Source organism: Giraffa tippelskirchi, chromosome 7, assembly GCF_054371585.1.
Source record: "Giraffa tippelskirchi isolate mGirTip1 chromosome 7, T2T-mGirTip1v1.2.pri, whole genome shotgun sequence".
In the NCBI taxonomy this organism is placed as follows: Eukaryota; Metazoa; Chordata; class Mammalia; order Artiodactyla; family Giraffidae; genus Giraffa; species Giraffa tippelskirchi.
In genome coordinates this window covers 23,519,146-23,539,719 of record NC_137281.1, presented here as the reverse complement: position 1 = coordinate 23,539,719, position 20,574 = coordinate 23,519,146, and the positions used below count along the sequence as shown (strand labels likewise).

General features: G+C 49.1%; 2 protein-coding genes across 3 annotated transcripts in view; one reads left to right on the top strand and one right to left on the bottom strand.

The window, feature by feature from the left end:
• Nucleotides 1–20,574, top strand: part of ZFHX3 (zinc finger homeobox 3) — a 296,214-nt gene that overhangs the window by 159,374 nt on the left and 116,266 nt on the right. The window lies entirely within an intron of this gene.
• LOC145514576 (uncharacterized) lies at nt 246–19,954 on the bottom strand. 2 transcript variants are annotated; one of them, XM_081512670.1, is made up of 3 exons: nt 19,853–19,954; nt 18,867–19,061; nt 246–1,344 (listed from the first exon to the last, which is right to left on the bottom strand). In XM_081512670.1, exons 1-3 carry the CDS (start codon nt 19,909–19,911, stop codon nt 1,284–1,286), a joined length of 315 nt encoding a protein of 104 aa, XP_081368796.1. In that variant the 5' UTR covers nt 19,912–19,954; the 3' UTR covers nt 246–1,283. The 2 variants fall into 2 exon arrangements, with proteins under 2 accessions (XP_081368796.1, XP_081368795.1); XM_081512669.1 differs by lacking the exon at nt 246–1,344 and adding an exon at nt 12,156–15,464.

Below are 20,574 nucleotides of genomic sequence, written 5' to 3'. Positions count from 1 at the left end.
ACGAGTGAATGCTTAGTGCTGTTTAGGTGGTTCCATCCGGGAGACATGGAGAGAAAGCAGCTAAGGATGGTGGTATGGTGTCTGCCGGACACTGGTGGTCCAAGTAGGACAGAGCAAGTCGAGATGGCGGTGCAGGTGAGAAAGGAAGTTATTGTTGAACCCGCTTCACCTGCCTCATCTCCCAGTTTCTGTAATGAATATAATGAATATAATTCTTAATCTCTACTGCAGAACCTTTCACATAATTATAATTATGTACTGTTTATTTATCTCAAACTGTTGTGAAAAGATTTGACAGCCTTGTCTGGCTGATTATTTAATATCTGCTCACTGTTCATCCCCAGAATTGTAGACGTCTGTGTAACATGGGACCGCGTCTTACACCGCTTGTGTGGCACCTGGGCTGGGACCTGTCCCACTGAAAGGCAGCTCAGCCAGTGAGTGTCCTTCTTGCGTGAATTCTTTGGGTCCTGCGGTTGGCTCTGAGCCTGCCCTGCCCCACACGTGTGCTCTGCTGTGTCCTCACTGCTGCTGACTCTTCCCTGCGTCTCTAAGCTGCCACCCTCTTTATACGATTAGTGAGAACTCGCCAGGTTTGTGCCCTGACTGGGGACACCTTCAGAAGAGGAAGGCTGCCACCTTGAGAAAGAAGTGCCTCCCGATCACATCTGGCATCGTCTTATTTCTGGAAATGATCATCCTCTCGCAGGGCCCACTGCTCTTCAGCCTTGGCCAGAAATTGGGCAGGACGCGACTCCACGAGTAAAAACAGGTGATCCATCCAGAACAAACGTGGATGACAAGTTTAAACCGCTGTCGGCAGCAAATCGAAGAAGAGTTGAGCTGATCGTTGGCTCCAGGGGGCCCTGGCTCAGAGCAGCATTACGGCGTTGCTCCTTGTGGTCTTCGGAGTTGGGCATGTCTTGTCTTCCGAGAGTTGCGTCTTCCCACCCTCTGATATAAAGGGGGCGCCCTTGAGAAACACTGCTTGTCTTCCTCCTCAGGGTGACCCAGAATGCGCCGCTCTGCTTTGATGAGATGCGCGTTCCCGTTGTCCTCTCATCTGGGCAATGCCATTCTCGACTTCCCCCAACCCCACTTAAGGAGGGCTCCATTTCTAACTTTACTGAAGCTACTCAGGGTCCTATCACATAACATGCTACCCTGCCGTCATTCACTGTGTGGAACGGAACCAACCAAAGGTGTGCTTCTCTCAGCAGAGTCATGGGTGACAGGGCTCTGGAGCATTTAGGGCTGGGGCAATGAATCCCGACCTGACAGTCTTACGCTGGGTTCTTGAGACTTGACACCGAACACGCCAGGCCATTTTGGCTCAGCCTGTAGCTGGGAAACATGAATTCATGTCATGAGATACAGTCTTAGTGTACAAGTAGCCCCCCTCCAAACTAAGGAAAGCAAGAACACGCTTATTATTTTTAAAATTGCAATGCCTATATGAGGGGTTAGGAAACGCTACACCTTTAAGGATGAGACCCCCCTCCTCCCAAAGACAATAACTATTCATATTTTTCAGAATTTCCTTCTAGAAAGACTATAATTTAGGGAATCCGAATACTGAATGCTTATTCTGTCATTTCCAGGTTGTTTTTCTGACTTCAGGTAGAGCTGGGCTGCGGTTGGTGGGTTTGTACCTGTGTCCATGATGGAGGGGGGGAATGGAGGTGGGTTCCATGAAAAAAAATGTCTCTCTTGTACACTGAATGTTTTCAAAGAGATGAGAGCTCTTTGAAGCAAAGCGTGGGATGGGGTGAAAAGGCCCCGTGAATAGCGTAACCGTGACCTGGCCCACAGAGCATTCAGCTCCACCGAGCGGTGGAGACGCGGGCTCACTGGTGGAACCGGGAAGAGCCCGTCCCGGCAACGGGAACACTCGTTTGTTCTGGGTTGAAGGTGACCCTGACCTTTCTACTCTGACCCAGCGCCCACCTCCTCTCCTTTTGCGTCTCCTCAACTCCAAGGAAGCACCCAGGTTCTCGTCCTCTCTCTCTCAGCAAACACAGGGGGACTTTCAGATCAGACCTGGTTTCGAGACCTTTTAGAAGTCGCACTGTGGTTTGGATCCCAGCTTTTCTGAGCTGGCTGACTTTGGTCAAGTTACATAATCCAGGCATTCTTGACCCTTCCGGATAATCTGATACACGAAATGGTCCCTCAGCTCAGAAAAATGCCCAGATACAAAAGATTCTATGTGTTTACTTCAGGGACTCCCAACAGCACACCTCTGAAGCATCAGTTCTTTTATCTGGAAGCGGAGAGGGGGGCACTCATTCAGTTTGGAGTCTGTCTCTAATCCTCTCGTGACAGTTAAGTGGGAGAAGATATATAAAAGGTTCATCCTTGACATGAAGTCCAGCACGCAGCTCAGGCACGTCCCTTTGTCTCTCATTCACTCTCCTCCTCTGTCCCCCAAACGACTGTGCCTTGGCCTCCAGTACATTGGCCAAGGGAGGGTTAGTCTCATTTCATTTTTGGATCATTTGTTAGGATAGAACCCTGCCAGATTTTCTTTTTTTTTTTCTGTCCACAGTGATTTCTTTGTTCCTTTCTTCCCTGCCTCCTCTTAGGGCATCTCATGGCCGGAAGCATCGCGTTATCTCTTTGGTCTGCAGCTCTCTCATACCCATTTCTTTGCTGCAGGAGGGGGCTGAGCTCAGAGAAGCTCCACGTCCGCCTCTTCCACTCATGCTGTCCTGGAGTCACACAGACTCCCCATGGTGGCGTTACCTCTACCCTTGAGGGCAGTGGAAGCCCTGCCCCAGATTTCATGCTCCAAACAGGCATGAATAGCGTAACCGTGACCTTGGCCCACAGAGCATTCTGCTCCACCGTGCAGTAGAGATGTGGGCTCACTGGTGGAGCTGGGAAGAGCCCATCCCAGCAACGGGAACACTCGTTTGTTCTGGGTTGAAGGTGACCCGGACCTCAACCGTAGCATCTGATATTTCCAGAAAGCTTGCCCTGTGGATGATTTTTTTAAAAAACATTTAATTTATTTAGACTGCACTGGGTCCTTGCTGCAGCATGCAGACTTCTCTGGTTGCAGTGCATGGCCTCTCTAGTTATGCCATGCATGCTTAGTTGCGGCATATGGGATCTAGCTTCCCGACCAGGGATGGAACCCAGAGACCCCTGCATTGGGAGCGCAGAGTCTTAATTGCTGGACCACCAGAGAAGTCCCAGTGTGGATGACTGACGGCTTTCATTCTTGGTTCAGAATCCGGCTTAGGCCACGGTGGTTGGAGCTAGTAGTCCTGGTGCGCATCTGCCAGCGTGACTTGGTGACATTGAAGCCATTTGCAAGGTCAGCTGCTTCTCTGCCAGAACAATTTGGTGCTGCCTTCGCAAGGAAGGTTTCAATACTTTATGTCTTTTGATATACGGGAATCCAGTGCCAAGATAGTGTTTAAACTATCGAAATGGCAAGGGGATACTTTCTTGTCCTACCAAGATGTAGGGTAAACACCCCCTCAAAACCATGTACAGATACATGGGAGCGTAGTACTGTGAACTGCTGTCCAGTGTGATTTTTATGGTCATGCTTGTACCCATGCCCATGTTATGGCCATGCTTGTACCCGTGCCCGTATGTTTTCTGATGTTTATTTCATGCAGCTTCCTCTGTGTCAGGCACCTTCAAAGCCCTGGGGACATGGTGGTGAGCATGGAGTGGCAGGCGAAGGGCCTGGGCAGCCGCTGTGTCCTGGGGAGGGTAGAGGCAGAGGGCATAAGGTCACTGGACCTGCCTTTTATAAGCAGGTCCTGAGTTTGGGGTTAGGGAGCTATGGAAGGAGATGTTGAAAAGTGGCCTGATGTGATTGGACTTCCTCAAAGTTTACCTAGTATACAGTTTGTCACACATTCCTGTCCTCATAGAGCTTACTGCTCCAGAGAAGACAGAAAATGAGACAGAAACTAGTTACATCTGTTCTTGTGCCAAAGTTTTAAAACATATGGACTCCATGTTCTTTTGCTTCTTGCTGATTTCACTTTTTCAGATCGGGTTTTTCTCTGATGTGATCTTGCGGTCCCAGTCTCTGCTTTGCAAGGAAGCATATGGGGCTTCCTCGTGGGTGTCAGGTTGTTCTCTTGCTTTTGTGAGACCGAAATAACCTCACTGGTGTAAGGAAACGTGTATATGAGTGGGGAGTGGTCTCGTTTTTCAGACTTGGAAGAGTAACCCGAGATCCCACTTGGGACCTGTTCTCGTGTCTGGGGCTGCATGGATGCCCGCGTGGCTGTGCTCGTGCCAGCCACAATACATGGGCCTATCTGCATCTGAGTTGCTGTTTGCCCTCATCCTGGGCATGAAATTAAAAGACACTTGCTCCTTGGAGGAAAAGTTATGACCAACCTAGACACCATATTAAAAAGCAGAGACATCATTTTGCCAACAAAGGTCCATCTAGTCAAAGCTATGGTTTTTCCAGTAGTCATGTATGGATGTGAGAGTTGAACTATAAAGAAGACTGAGCGCCAAAGAATTGATGCTTTTGAACTGTGGTGTTGGAGAAGACTCTTGAGAGTCCCTTGGATTGCAAGGAGATCCAACCAGTCCATCCAAAAGGAGATCAGTCCTGAATATTCATTGGAAGGACTGATACTGAAGCTGAAACTTCAATACTTTGGCCACCTGGTGCGAAGAACTGACTAATTTGAGAAGACCCTGATGCTGGGAAAGATTGAAGGTGGCAGGAGAAGGGGATAACAGAGGATGAGATGGATGGCATCACCGACTCAAGGGACGAGTCTGAGTAAGCTCCGGGAGTTGGTGATGAACAGGGAAGCCTGGTGTGCTGCAGTCCATGGGGTTGCAAAGAGTCAGACATGACTGAGCGACTAAACTGAACTGAATTTGTCCTGGGGGTGACGTTCATTTCACTCTGTTACTAATGTGACTGGTTCCACCACATGCTTGGAGAAGAGACCTTAATGTCCCTTTATCTTTGCTGATATTACTCTTGGTAGAGAGATTTGGATCTGCAGAAGGAGGGCATAACGTATGACAAGCAGTCTATGAAAAGACACCCCTGTGACTTGTAGGGACCTGTAGGTACCAAGGCGCTTCCAGAAGAGCAGTGTAGATGTTCACAGCATAGGGGACGTATGTGTCTGCCAGCCGGACGTAGATTAGAATTGTTTGAATGGGGAAGGGATGGTGGTGGGGAGGAGAGAAAGCCGGCTGGCTAGTTGCTATCAGCCAGGTAAGAGAAGGTAAGGAAAAGAAGCCCAGGTGGCGTTTGTAACTTGGGAAATCCTGCACGGCTGTAAGGGCAACTTGAGAGATGTCAGAGGAACAAGCAGGCTTGGGTAAAGACCTGGAAAGGAAGGGCGACTGAAGGTTTAACCAAAGCCTGTCTTGTGCAGGAGGGAGATCCACAGGCTGGCGGCTCCAAAGGTGACTTAAAACTTTGCAAATTATGAAGGGTGCGGAGAAGGACAAGTTTTTATTGTTGGTTAAGTGATGAGAAGGGAAAGCAAGAGTGAACTTAGCAAGTCTTTTAGAGTTGTTAAATATGTGGATGTGCAGGTTCCCAGAGGAAAACAGAGACATTCGAACTAATCTGTGATGAACCAAGAGGAGCTCTCTGAGCACCACCCCAGACCCACTCCCTCAGGGTGCCCTGCTCAGATGGGCTCCACGTCTCCCTGCTCTCAACAAAAGGTGGATTTTCTAAATGGGAATTAGAATCTCTTAAAAATAATGGACAGCGTGCCTAGTATGATTTATCTAAGTAGAGAAGGCTGAGAGGGAGGGACTTGGTTTGGAAAGAAGAGGAAAAATTTCCGCTGGTGGAGAACCGAGTTCTTCCTGCCCTGCGAGGGGTCGCAAACATCTGTCACGTGGGAGAGGCGGGCAAGTAAGAACTCTCAGCCCCCATCAGAGCCCCCAGTTAGGGCCTTTAAAATAAGCTTCTCTCTTCCTGGTGTGTGTTATTCATCATCTGTTTCTGTATACTAGGCTCTGAGCCTCTTGCCTGCAGGTCACTGGGGTTGGGTCCTCCCTAAATAAACCCTCCTGACTTCAGGAATATGAACAAGCAGCAGCTGGACAGATGTGTTCTTACATCCCTGAGCAGATGTGGCCGTAATCAGAGTGCCCCGTTCCATCTGACCAGTGTCCTGTGTGTTCTCGTGTGACTGGGCAGCCCTTTGTAGACTGCAGAATGGTGCCCTGGACTCTGCCTGGGTTTTCTTGAAGATGGCGAGCTTCAGCCTATGGTTTCATGTGCTGAAATTCACGTGAAGTTAAAGCTATATGTTAAATTCTCTTAGTGTCTACATTTCCCTCCGTGGGAGACAGAAAAAAAAGACTGGCCTTGTTGATGGACCAGCAGATTTCCAGAGATTTTCACCACAACTATAGAAGGGAAGTACAGGAGGAAAGCTGAGGTGGTGATGGGCGGTGGGCTTTCGTCTCGTGCCCCCATGTGGCCTCGCCGAGAGGATGACGGTTGTCATGGAAACCTACACCCACAGACAGGCCTTTGCCCCGTTTCCACCCACAGGGACTGGAATGGAGAGAATGGCTGAGTTGGTGAGAGAGAAATAAAAGAGGATTGGTCCAGCCGTTTATTCATCTGAGTTGCATATTTCTGGAGAGAGTAAGTCAGCATCTTTTTGGTAGAAATGTTGCTTAAAAAAAAAAAAAAAAAAACAAGCAATTTTAAGGTGAAAGTTCCCTTTTTGGAAACATGAAGTTACATTGTCTGGTTGGAGGCTTCCAGTCAGCGTGGGGTGGAGGGTTGCTTACAGGGAGAAGGCAGTGGGGAGCGTGTGGGGGTGTGGCTTGGGAATGGCCCCTCGTGGCAGCCCCGCCCATCTGCCAGAGAGGTGGCCTGGGGAACCTAGTGTGAGAAGCAGACATAGGCTAAAGCTGAGCCGGGCATAGCTTTCTAGATTAGCTCCCCCAAATGGCCCTGTGTGGACTGGCCTGGGGCTGAGCAGGAGGCCAGCCGGCTTTCTGGAAGGAGAAGCCTGCCCTGCCGGCCGGGCAGGGACTGCACTGCCCACGCCTCTGCCCTCCACCTTGCCCAGGTTGGGGCAGCTGGTGCATAAAGGGGGCAGCCTGTCCACGTCTCTCCTTGCCTCTGCACAAATTGGAAACGACTAACCTTGCCATATTTAGTGCAGCGCTAACGGCCACTCGCCTCTAAGGGGTAATCATGCAGGCATAAATTCGGAAAGTTGCTAAGCTATGAGCAGTCTTATGAGCATTAAAAGTGTCCTCTTTGCCAGAAAGGTCATTCATAACTTGGCTACCCTGCTGATGTACAGTCAGTGATATTGATTGATTAATGTATAAAAGCACCAGATCCATTTGCTTGTATGAAAGAGAATAAAGTGCAGTCAACTCTCTCTGTATTTTCACCTCATCCTTTTGTTTGAAGGACGTTTTTTCCCCCTTCTTTTGGTTTTGCCGGCTAGGTTTAAGGGGGTTACAGAAAGCCAGTTTCTGCCAAGTAATGTGTTCACAAAGGGAACATTGATTCACATCAGTGTCGCTTGAATTACCCTTAAAGGTTTGCCAAGGAGTTGCTCTTACATTAACCTTCTGTTCACGAAGGAAGAAGTAAATATATAAGTTATAAAGTCAAGTTCATCACTTTGGATTTACTTTTGGATCCAATCTAAACTAATGTCTTCCGTGGCTGATTGGGTTGAAGGGCATTGCCCAGAAAGTCCCCTGTTCATTTTGGCGGGGTACAGGCTGGGAGGGGGTAAAAGGAAGCAAGTCCAGCCCCACTGCCTGAGCCCTTCTGGGAACCAGATCAGGGAACCACTGCTGAGAATGTACTTCCAGAGCAAGGGTTAGTTCTGTTTGGCTGCCTTGCGTTCAGGCTGAGGCGCTGTGGTCTCTTCCTCACAAAGCAGTTCATACAATCAGGTGGTGGAAATAGCAAGAAAGACCTTTCTTTGTAAGATGAAGGAAACTGGAAGGTGGCTAGGCTTCTCGAGTTCAGTGGGATGAGTTAGCTACCCAGTCTTGAGAGCCATCCTTGACTTGCCCAGTCGTTTACAAACCTAGCAGGGCAGTAGGCTGCAGCTGGGAAAAAGAACTCTGCTTTGTGTTTTAACCTCAAATTAAGTGTGTTTAGTTATACTTGTTGTTGTTTTAATTTTTCCATTATCCAGGCAGTCTGGAGAGTTTCCTGTTCTTAAAAAACCAAAATGGTGTTGCTGGGTTCTGAGACCTAGAGCGTGTTGATTGCTGTGTAATGCGGGGAGCCGTGGGTATTCTGTAGGGTAGAGCATTTTGCCGACTAATGGGCTCCTTCTGAGGTCTCTTGCAGTGACTTATGAGAACTGTCTGGAAGATAGCCCCGCACTGGGTAGGTCTGAGGACGTCTGTCCATGTCAGCTGACTGGCCATCTCGGGTTCTTCAGCATCTGACGTGACCATTTGCAGAGTTGGAAGCATTTCCAAACAATGTCTGAAGGAGGCTGGGAAGCCAGGGGAAGGTGGAATTCTGGAACATAGGCTGCACTGAGCTTGAGGGAAGTGCCGTCTGACGCATGGCCTGTAGGTGCCAGTGTGGAGCTCCTGGATCGGCTGCCCTGGTGGGGAATGAACGCTGGTCAGTCGGCCTGTCTGTCCTTCCAAGACTTGGTGAAATCTCCTTTACTAAGGAGCTGTTACCTGATAACAGCTTTTACCCCGAGCTGTTCATTCACGGGGCCCAGCAGAGGCAGGCCACCTTCTTTGTTGATGCTGGAAGAACAGTTTTAGGTCAGTTTGCAGCTCTTGGGCTCAGAACGTTGGTGGCTGGGAGCCACAGAGGAGTTTTCTCTGGGCTTAGGAAGCATCATCAGCACCTCAGTCTTCCCTGGGAATCTGGGCCCTGGGACCCAGATGCACCTTCCCTCTGCCGTGACAGCCACCACCCAGCGGTGCAAAAGCAGCAAATGAACAAGCAGTCGGCTTCTATTTCCCTCCCAGAGGGGGTTTGGGAGTCTGAAGGTTTCTAAGCACCTGAGAATTCCTCCTAGTTCAAAGAAGCTCTGGTGAGCGACCTGGTGAGCTCGCTGCAGCTGGCCTGTGCTTTGGTAGAGGGCCTTCACCATTTGGGGGCACCAGAAGCCCCCCATGCCACCCCCAGACACTCCTGAGTGATCAGGCTGCTGACAGCAGTGGTCTGCCCAGGGCAGGTGCTCTGTCAGTCTCAGCGCTTCTTGGTTCCAGAGCGAGGCAGGGAACCGCAGGCAGACAGCCGAGTGTAGCTCTGTAGTTACACGTAGGCCGCCCTGGGTTTCTTCCACTTCACAACAACCAGAGCTCTAAATGCTCGTTGCCAAGCTCACCCCAAGACACTGGGGAAGTGTTGGCCCATATGGGGAGCCACACTAACTTTATGTAATTGTTTAATTAAAACCTTGGTTTTCTAATTGCGGTCTAAACACACACGCCTTTTGTTCATGAAAGGCAGCCCTCTGTGCTTGGTGCTCTTGTGCACAGCGTTTCTTTCCTGTTTTTATTTTTTTCAAAGTTGAAAATCGCCCTTTAAGTTCCCACCGTGGGGAGCTGGCAGGTGGTGTTTCTCACCACTGGGGGAGATGTGCCAGAATTCCTTTTGTCAGTCCTGGTCAGCATCTTCTCTCTGCCGTGGTTGCCTTTCTGATTTCATGTTGCAACCAATCAAATCAGTAAGCCCCTTCCAGGTATACCTGCTGGAATAATCAGAAAGCCAGAGAGAAAACCCCCCAGATTTCTCTGGCATAAGCATTATTTTCCACATTCCTGCTTTAGGAGTTGAAACAGATACGTTTTCATGTTTGCGCTTTAAAGGAGAAAACCTCCTCTCCTCGATTTCCAGATGAATCCGGGCACCTTTTCTGTCCCCTCCTCTCTCTGCTGAGGTGATAGGAGCTGGCTCAGAGGATATACCAAGAATGAATCCATTTTCTTTCCTCTGTCTCTGCAGAATAAATTAGAATTTGCCTGATTTAATAAAATGGCTTCATCTCTCTGCCATCTCCCCCATCTCCAGAGTATTCCTTCTGTAGTGGCCTGCTCCTCTATAATGGATCTCAGCGCCAGATCTCCTCATTGCAGGAGAGTGGTTTCACATGTCGTGTGTTCCCTTGCACTCTCAGGCGGGCACTGTGTCACATGTGTGTGCACATGCCAGCTTTGGGGGATCCTGGTGGCTGAAGGCGCGGAAATGTGTCACCAGCCCTCCTTCTCCCCGTGGTCAGGCGTGATGGTTGTAATTGATGTAGAGATCGGTGCGATATGTCGTCCATCTGTCATTAACCCAGCCTCCTGGAGTTGATGTGACCACAATGTAGAATATATTTGGGGGGGAAGAGAGAGGTGGAAGATGGAGGTTCGTAGCATAAATCTTCTCACCCTGCCCCAGCCCGTCCTCTGTTTAATTGGAGTGTTTATCTCTATGGATGGTGGAGGGCTTTGCCATCTCCCTGTTACTCTCAGATGAACGGATGGCAGTTTGTTGTTGAACCTGGGGATGGTTTTTCCATTTGGACCTACCCCTACCCCTCAAATTTGTGTTTTAATATCTATTTCCTAGGTTGACTTTTTTCCCCCCTTTCCTTTCCATTCTGACACTAATTATGCCAGCCGCATTGGGAGCCCTTACTGCTGGGAGGTACCCAGCTAAGTGTTAAGAAGGGTTTTAAAAACAGGCTGAACTCTTTCTTAATGAGGCTCAATCGGGCTCTCCTCCGGGTGGTTTTGTTTTGCTGATCTGTCAGTTTTTCAAGGATTTAATTGCACTTTTTTTCATATTAGTCTTTGAAATTGGCCTATACAATCTTGCTATAAAATATTTTTTTTTTTTTTTTCAAGCAGAAAGTTAGTAGCTTTCCTCTTCCCCTCTTTTATTGTTGCTGGGAGTTTTATTTTCCCCGTCTGTCTCTCCGGACCATCTTCCACCCATCACCTTTGGGAACCAGCAGTAAATGAAGAGCCCAGAATGGCGTGGCAGGAGGGGGGCCACAGAGAGCCTGATGTCCAGGCCTTACGGGCAGTTTCCCCGTCTCTTCAGCCTCCCATCTTTGGGACTCTGATAAGGCAACTCAGCTTATGTCTCTACTCCAGGGTCTGCTCTGGGTCAGGGCGGCAGGAGGGGGGGTCACAGCCGCTGTCTCTTTAAGCCGGAAGTGACCGATTCCACCCAGTGGTGCCAGGTCAGCTAACCAGCATCTGCAGTCCTCAGCCACGGGCATCGGAGGAAAGGAAGAGTGCAAAAGACAGAAGTTGCCAGGCAGGGGAGGGGTGGGGAAGCAAGGCCATATCCTTTATGCTATTATCTTTATGGCGTCGGGAAACATGCTTGAAGCAATCAGCGTGAAATTCTTAATTGCTTCGCTTACTTCTGCTCTCCTCATGGGACAGATTGTGCAAATGCCGGAGCTGCCAGGACCCTCATGTTAGCGCACTGTCCCTACTGCACACACTATTTTTAACTAGTGCTTTGTTTTGCAAAGATACACAAAGCTTTTTCTTTCCTTTTTTCCCCCCTTCCCTAGGATGCTAATAAACCGCTGAGGCAATAAAGGGCTGCTCCAGCCACCCTGACAGCAGCTCCACTTATTAGGCTGCGCGTCTCGCTCTCTCCTCCTGCCACCCTGCCTTCTGCTTCCTCTCTCTGGGTTTCTTCATTCCCTCCCATGCAGTACACTTCTGAGCTTAAAAATTTTTTTTTTTAATTTTTAAAAATTTTTGCTTCTGAATTTATCCCGTGAACCAACCAACTTCCCTTTTCCCCCTACCACCCTCCTGAATCTTATTTGCATCCCTCTCCTCCTCTCTCTTCTGATGTGTATCTTCCTCTTTGAGATTTCCAGTCCCCTCTCATGAGGATGTAAAAAATCCAAGAACCAGATCTCAGAGATTTCAAAATAAAATAAAAGTAAACTCTGCTTAAAAAACACTTTAGCAGGAAAGCCAGGCTAATTGTAAATCAATGGGTCTTAAAATGCAGCATCGATCTCCAGTTAGAAGTTTGAAGGGGAAAGCAGTAATTACTGCACCAGAAGGTAGTTTTTCCTCTTAGTAAGTTCTGGGCAGAAAGAAGGCTCATTAGGGCAGCACTTCGGAATCAGAGTAATTAGTTTAAAAAGTACTTTTGTGGTGTTATTCCCTTGGCTAGAAATTATTGGAGTCTTCACAGATTTATAGCTCAATTCTGATAAAATTTGATTTATTATCGTGTTTGGTGTGGAAGAATCTTGATACAAAATCACTCAGGTGAAGACTCAGGAAAGAGTGGATTGGAGCCTTGGGAATGAAGAGCCTTTTTAGAGTAAGTGGCATTTGATTCTTTCAAGATTCCTGCTGTTCCCTGAGAGTATTGAATGTGGCCAACCTGGGACCCTAACACGGGAGCCCACTTAGACCAGTCTTGGCCAACCTTGACAGAGAGCAAGCAGAAATCTTAGTAAAGGAGGTGATTTTCCTGTCTGAGTGCACACTGACATGAAGGTTCAGTGACCAGGTTGGGTGTGACACAGCCATTCTGTGTCACCCAGGGTGGGTCTGCTGGAGCATAATTTCCATGAGGACAGGAATATCTCCTTGTCCAGTTGGATCCACAATGCCTGCAATGTAGTAGGTACAAACTAATGGATATGTTTCATGACTTAATGAGTCAGTAAATAAACAGACAGATTTTCTTTTCTGTCTTAGAGAGCTTCTAAGCTCTTATCTTTAGGGGGAGAAAACCACCACGGAAGCTTTCTCTCTGGTTAGATTATCAGCTACCTCTCTGAGCATTCATTCTCACAGAGGAAGCAGACAGCCCTTTCTTAAAGGGACTCGGTTTTTGCTTCCATGGAAGGTCATCCAAAGGTCATTCTGCTCCTTGATTTTTTATTGGTTTCTTATAAAGAAAATGCACATGAAATAGTACTTTTACGTTAACTGTGATCTTACACCAAGGCATAGCACCCTCCATCTTCCTGCAGTGTCTTTCTCATGCCAGGTGGTATGACTGGCAGGTAACATGTACATCAGAGTGCTTTGTCAACGCAGAGCTGTGTGTTTTTAAAATCTTCCCAGAAACTTCAAGTTTTCCACATTGTTTCCCAGAGAGGTTCTCTGAAGAGTGCCCTCCGCTGTTGATCTAGGATTATACAGCAGATGAAGCAGTGGTTTGCAAACTTTTATTAGTGGAGCCCCCTTTCTTAAAAAATGAAAACTTAATTTCAACCCACTAGGTAATTTTTTTAAAAAGCTTTATAACTATCGTTATGAGTTTTAGTTCAGTTCAGTTTCTCAGTCGTGTCCGACTCTTTGCAACCCCATGGACTGTAACACCCCAGGCTTCCCTGTCCATCACCAACTCCCGGAGCTAGCTCAAACTCATGCCCATTGAGTCAGTGAGGCCATGCAACCATCTCATCCTCTGTCATCCCCTTCTCCTCCTGCCTTCAATCTTGCCCAGCATCAGGGTCTTTTCCAATGAGTCAGTTCTTCGAATCAGGTGGCCAAAGTATTGGTAAGCTTCAGCTTCAGCATCAGTGCTTCCAATGAATATTCAGGACTGATTTCTTTTAGGATGTACTGGTTTGACCTCCTTGCAGTCCAGGAGACTCTCAAGAGTCTTCTCCAACACCACAGTTCAAAAGCATCAATTCTTCGGTGCTCAGCTTTCTTTAGAGTCCAACTCGCACATCCATACATGACTACTGGAAAAACTATAGCTTTGACTGTGTGGGCTTTTGTCATGAAAGTAATGTCTCTGCTTTTTAATATGCTGTCTAGATTGGTCATAGCTTTTATTCCAAGTAGCAAGTGTCTTTTAATTTCATGGCTGCAGTCACCATCTGCAGTGATTTTGCAGTCCAAGAAAATCAAGTCTGTCACTGTTTCCATTGTTTTCCCATCTATTTGCCATGAAGTTCTGGGACCAGATGCCATGATCTTAGTTTTGTGAATGTTGAGTTTTAAGCCAGCTTTTTCACTCTCCTCTTTCACTTTCATCAAGAGGCTTTTTAGTTCCCCTTCGCTTTCTACCATAAGGGTGGTGTCATCTGCATATCTGAGGTTATTGATATTTCTCCCGGCAATCTTGATTTCAGCTTGTGCTTCATCCAGTCCAGCATTTCCATATGATGTACTCTGCATATAAGTTAAATAAGCAGGGTGACGATATACAGCCTTGACATACTCCTTTCCTGATTTGGAACCAGACCGTTGTTCTATGTCCAGTTCTAACTGTTGCTTCTTGACCTGCATACAGATTTCTCAGGAGACAGGTAAGGTGGTCTGGTATTCCCATCTCTTGAAGAATTTTCCACAGTTTGTTGTGATCCACACAAAGGCTTTACTGTAGTCAATGAAGCAGAAGTAGATGTTTTTCTTTAATTCTCTTGCTTTTTCTATGATCCAGCGGATGTTGGCAGTTTGATCTCTGGTTCCTCTGCCTTTTCTAAATCCAGCTTGAACACCTGGAAGTTTTCGATTCACATACTGTTAAAGCCTATCTGGGAGAATTTTGAGCATTACTTTGCTAGTGTGTGAGATGAGTGCAATTGTGCAGTAGTTTGAACATTCTTTGGCATTGCCTTTCTTTAGGATTGGAATGAAAAGTGACCTTTTCCAGTCCTGTGGCCACTGCTGAGTTTTCCAGATTTGCTGGCATATTGTATGCAGCACTTTCACAGCATCATCTTTTAGTATTTGAGTTTAGATGTATAATATTTGTGTATCAAAAGAATAGTAAAGCAGAGCTGATCAACACTTTGGTCAAAATTAAGAGTTATGGAAAGTAGGTAGATAGTCTGGATGAAGCTTCTGTTTTGTGTATTTTGTTTGGTTCCATTATTTTTCAAATCTTCATATGGAGGGGTGGTTCCAAATGGTAACAGTTTTCAGCAGCCTTTTAGCCTTGTAGTCTAAATGCAGATGTTGTTTGACTCGGAGGCCTACACAAAAACTAGTTAACTTAGCTGTACAAGTTAATGCCCTGGCCTCCAGTGTGTTAAATTTTGGCATATGTCACAGTTGAGTATGTTTTATTATTGCATTTAATAATAACCATTAGCATTTAATAATAACCAGTAATTTAATAACCAACTTAAAATGAAACTAGAATCAGAATTTGCAGAACCCCTGCAGCATCCCGGGGTTCCCCGGAGACAGTTCAGGCACCGTTACACTACAGAAATCTACCTCAGACATACACTGGGTCTCTATCATTGTAGCAGCCTAGGGCTGTCCTTGACGAAAAAAAACACTGGGGTTGTTGAATGACTGATGGAGGGCCTCTGGTCTTGGTATCTCCCCATCACTTGGATTGGATGATGGCTGCCACGTAGAAGGCAGCCTTCTGTCCCACAAAAGGAGTGGCTTTACAGGTGGAAGAGATCTCAGCCTTGGCTCTGCAGCCTCTGCCCTCCTCTCTCTGCTGTCTGTCCGTCTCCAGCCTCAGAGAGGGTCGCCCGTCAGGGCCTTCTCTGGCCTCTGCGCTTGCCTCCATCCTGTGAATATGGAAGTACTAATGGTCCACGTGGAAAAATGTCACTTTCTATTTATAAACGAGAGGAAATATTTCTACTGTTTATGCTAGGAGCCCCGAGCCGTGCTTTCAGACTCTGAGAATTATGTCTCTCAGCCGTGGCCTCATTGGCCTCCCGCGCTCTGTCACCGCTATACCGAAAGCTGCTTTCTTCCCCACCCCCACCCCCCTTCTGCTTTTCACCACTTCTGGTTGCCTGTACCCTCTCTCCTCGAGTTAAATGTTTGTGCTTGCAAAGTTTATTAATAGCACCAGCACCGCTGAGTGGAGTAGTGATTTGCTTCCCCTTTTTAATTTAATTTATTTTTGGCTTTTAGTAACAAATCTGGAAGAATATTTCAAGCTGCTCCCTTTTGAGGCAAACTCCAGTTAATCCCTTTAAGCACATCTTGGGGGTCAGGCATTCCTGGAGTACCCTCTCAACAGTCGTAGGCATCGCAGCTCATCCCCTCTGCGGTAAATGCCCCGGTGATCACTGTTCCTCGGAGGGGTTCCAGCTCCGGATCCATGGTCTGTTCCATCGCACCCTCCCCGTCCCCGAGCCTTTGCTAATATAACCTGCCTAAAGACATGTCACTGCCCAGGGAAATTTTTTTTCCCAGCTGTGACTTGACAATGATATTAGTGCTGTCTAAACAATTCATTGTGTGCCTTTCAGCAAACATCAGAATGCCAGTCGTGGACGTCAGTTTACTGGTGGTGATGGTGGGGTGGAGGGGGGTGATAGTAGGGTGATGGTTCTTAGGCGACAAGTCCTTCCCATACCTGGAGCTTGGGTTATGAGATCAGGGGAACGATTTCCTACCGAGCCAATCTGCTGTAGGCGTTGAGTGATGTGGATGCCGTTAGGTGCAGTCGGCAGGTGGGATTGTGGATCGGGGGTCTTGAATGGCGTCTCCGGGTGAGCAGAGGGTCTGTGACGGTGGTTTGTGTCTTTAGGCTGGTCCCATCATTGTCTGGTGTATTGTCTAGTATGCAGTCTACAGACCTAATCACCTCTACTGGTGCCTTGTCTAGAAGCTTCTCACGGTCCTTGCGGCCCTCCCATCTGCTGTCATAGTCCCCAGCCCCTCACACTTGTCCTTCTATCTCATGTGTCCTAAGAGAGCAGTACTTTTGTCACCTTAGAACGTGGAGAGGTGATCTTCAAATGGAAGTGGAGGCGGGGGTAGGTGTGATTTTGTTTGTTTTTATTTTTTTGTCTTGATAGTTGAGCCCCAAGTGGCAGAGAGACCACCTGGAGGTCAGTTGAGAACCGGAGACTCTTGGGTGAGGGGGTGCTCTTGACATGGTTCTGTCTCGTACCTCTGAACACCCCGCGGAGCGGATGGCAGCCGCTGGCAAGGAATTGATTGCATTAATTGATATGCCAATAAGAGAGCTTGTTACATCCGCCATTGGTTAGGAGGCCAGCTAACAAGTCCACTGATCAATGGCACCAATAAAGATTTCATCCATTAATGAGCAACATGGTAATTAATGTTATCCATAAACCAGTTAGCCTGGCTAGCCGTCGCGCTGGTTTGTGCCATGAGTGGCAGTAACAAAAGTGGCTGGGCAAACACCCTGTTCCATGTGGGGTTCCACGTGGGCCTCCAAGCAGGATCATGGGCTGCGTGCGAGGGAGCCTGAGACCCCGGAAGGTTTGCTCCCGGTGGAGCAAGTAAGGAAGACCTGGAGCATTGAGAGCCTTGGCTGAGCAGAGGAGGCAGATGAGGTCCTTGCTGGGCCCCAGGCTGGGCACAGCTGTGCCTGCCTCGTCCCCATACCTGCTGGGCGGAGAGTCAGCCACACTTGTCTCTTCCGACTCTTTTGGCCGTAGAGCTTTCCCACGCGAGCCTCTCAGGGGCTGTTAGGGGCGTATCGGAATGACTGCACTCCCGGGTCACTCCAGTCCCAGCTGGGCACGCGCTCCCCAGGGACACCCCCTGTCAGAGCCTCACACGCACAGCCCTGTGCTCCTGGAGGGCGGGCCGTGGCCTCTTCTGGGAACCATGAGCGAGTGGTGAAGTAATTAACATCCCCCCCCCCACCACCAACCCCAGCCCCCTGCCTCGGTGTTTCACTAGGAAGAAACATTTTGCTAGAAGAAAGAAAGAAGGAAAAACAGACAATTTGAAGCTGTGCCTCTTTTCCTCCCCCACCCCCACCTTGGTTTTTTGAAATGACATCAGTGGCTTGTTTGCCAAGCATAACCTGGCAGCCTGGCGGCTCTGCCTGACTGCCTGAGATTTCTGGGGACCGTGCAGCTCGCCAGCTCCAGCCGTGGCAGCGTGCCAAGGTGACGTTCCATGACTAAGCAGAAACGAGGGAGAGGGAGAGAGGGAGGAAGAAGGTATGTGTGGTTGGGGAGCCGGGGGAGAGAGTGGTCCCGGGGCCGGGTTGGCATGGGGAAATGTAGAGGCACGTCCGGGGGCATCTGATCAGGAGGGCGGGTGTCGGGGGAGCGTACTGGCAGGCCAGGGACTGTCCCTGTGGCCCTGGGTGGAGGCAGGGGGGAGGGGAGGGCAACAGCCACACATTCAGCCTGGGTGGTGGCCAGAGGGGTCTGACTTCAGAGGGAAGCGAATGAGCCAAAGCAAAGGTGACAGCCCTGAGGGCCTGGAACTACTGAGAAGGAGGCTTAGGGAAGGTCTTCTGGGCATCAGGCCGATACTCCTCAGCGGAGTTTCCTCTGCATTGTTAGGTATTGACCCTCCGAGACCCCTTGTGGATTCCCTAATTGAAAATTAATACCAGATCAATGCCATGGGCAATTTGCATATTGATCATAAACAACTTTGAAGGCACCGAGTGTGCTGCAGATCAATAGGGCTCCTGAACAGGCTGCAGAGGGAGTGCCTCCCAGTACAATGCACTCCGAGAGAGGTTAATGATTCAGGAAGTTCCTCACCGCTCAGCGTGGGGAGCAGCCCCCACACCACACAGCGTCGTTGGCCAGAGCAATTAGTCAGGGCCTGGGCTGACCACCTCCCCCCCACCCCCAGCCACCCGGTCCCCAGCAGAGGGGAAGATGGCTGAGCTGGTGCAAGACAAGGGCTGGCCACGAGCGTTTTTATGGTTGCCTTTTTTGGTGATGGATGAAGTCTTGGGGCAGTTTATTCTGGGAAGCGTACTGTAAAAGGCAGCAGCCAAGTGAAGGCTCCAGTCATTATCCCGGCCCCTTCCCCAAAACACAGTTCTCCCCAAGACTTGAATAGAATGACCTGAGGAGGGGGCTCTCTTCGCCCAGCCTCCTCTGTCTTCCCATCCCCAGAAGCCTGAGTTAGTGCTCCCTTTAGGCAGTGATGTGCTCGGCCCCATTTTGCATCCTGTTCCATTCACCTCCCAGTTTCTGGCTTTGGGCTCCTCGCCCACTACTTGCCTCCGTCCCCTGCCTTGTGTCTTAATGTCCTGCGCTGGCGTCAGGTCTTGCCTTTCTGGTCCGTCCCCGGGTGCCCTGTGGGTCCCAAGCAGGCCTGGAGGGTGCTCCTCCAGGTAGGCCCCCGTCACCTGTCCCCTGTTCACTTCTTCTGTTTTCCTTTTCTCCCTCTGGCCTGTATCCGGCTCCTCTTGTCTCCTGGCCAGAGAAGCAGAGTGTGGACAAGTATCCTGTGGGTGCTCGGGATCCCCCATTAGCGTTTACAGCAAAGCTCAGAACACTTGAGAGCCCAACTACTGATTCTCTCTTTGGGTACTTTGAGAAGGCTGGTCTGAGGATCGGGGCCAAAGGCAACCTGGAAAGACGGGTGATGGCTGTCTGCCTGTACCTGGCTACCTGGCTCCAGCCCCAAGACAGTGGAGGGTGGTGGTGCGGGTGGTGGTCACTAGGGGGAGACGCCTCCTATAGAGTGGTGAGTGGAGCAGACTTTCTTCCACAACAGCACTGCTCCCACCCTCACCCCAGCCCCCCAAATTCATCTGGTACTGAGAAGAGCTAGCATTATAATAGCAGTCCTGTCAAGGTGACAGAGCTTTAGATGGCTATTAAGTTTGCAAAATGCATTGAAATTCATTGATGTAAAGGGGCAACGCGGTTTCAGAGAAGGGGCATGCTGAATGGTGGATGTCAAATTTCCAGGTTGGCGCTGCAGCCCTTCTGAGCCATGAGCCCTTCACCCCATCCCGTTCCTTCACCTTTGCAGGGAGGTGCTTTGGACCACGCTGCTGTGGTGGGTACCTCTGGTGTACGGCTGCCGGGCCTGTCCTCCTGCTGCCGCATCAAGGGATAGTCAGTGTTCCCTTTCTTTTTGTAGCATTGCCTCACCTCAAGGTCAGCTCCTCCCCACTCCCCAGGAAAGGAAGGGCTCAAGGAGATTTTATCTCTGCCTGCATTTATATATTATACATACACATAGAGAAATACGGTACCTTTTCTGCTGGGAATCCCTCTCAGGGCAGCCATCAAGCTGTATAGATGGTCCACACATGCACAGCCCTCTGCTCTGCTGAAGGGGATGAGCGAGGACCCAGGCCACCCTAGATTCAACCCGACAAGCAGGAGAGTGAGTCCAGGGTCTTATCTGCCCAGAGGGAGGGGTACCAAAGCGGGGGCAGCCTTGTTCTGATTTTCACACGAGTACCTTATGTGTTGGCAGTGCCTCTGGTCTTGTTCACAGCTGTATCCAGTGCCCAGAACAGGTGCTCTGTGGATGTGTGGTGGGTTGGTGGGTGGGCAGATGGCACAAGTACAAGTGTAGCTTCTTCAGGAAAGCCCAGTTAGTCTCAGCTCTGTGACCTTTGCCAGGTCTTCCACCTTGCTGAGCCTCAGTTTCCTCATCTGGGAAACGGGGGTAGTGATCGTATCTGCTTTGGTTGAGTGATGACTCTCCCACTACCATTATGATTATTATTAGATAGGAACGACGAGCACATGGGAGCTTTCAGAGGTGGCTGTTGTTGGTTTCCACGCTCAGGCTCTTTGCAGTGAAGGGTTTTGCAGCAGCAGAAGAAAGCAGCAGGCATGCTGCTGGGCTGGTCAGTCCCACTTGGCTAGCCCCTTCCTCCTCTTCTTTCCAGTCAGGGCCCTTGTGATTATGTCACAGAAGATGTCATCCAGGCCAAGGGCTCCTGGGGCAGGATGAGGGTGACCT

Coding starts and splice junctions, on each gene's coding strand:
- LOC145514576 (XM_081512669.1), bottom strand. CDS start 19,911: ATGTGTGGACCATCTATACAGCTTGATGGCTGCCCTGAGAGGGATTCC. Junction 19,062..19,852: donor AGGGATTCCCAGCAGAAAAG/GTACCGTATTTC, acceptor TTCTCTGGCCAG/GAGACAAGAGGAGCCGGATA. Junction 15,465..18,866: donor ACACAAGGCAGGGGACGGAG/GCAAGTAGTGGG, acceptor CCATATTCACAG/GATGGAGGCAAGCGCAGAGG.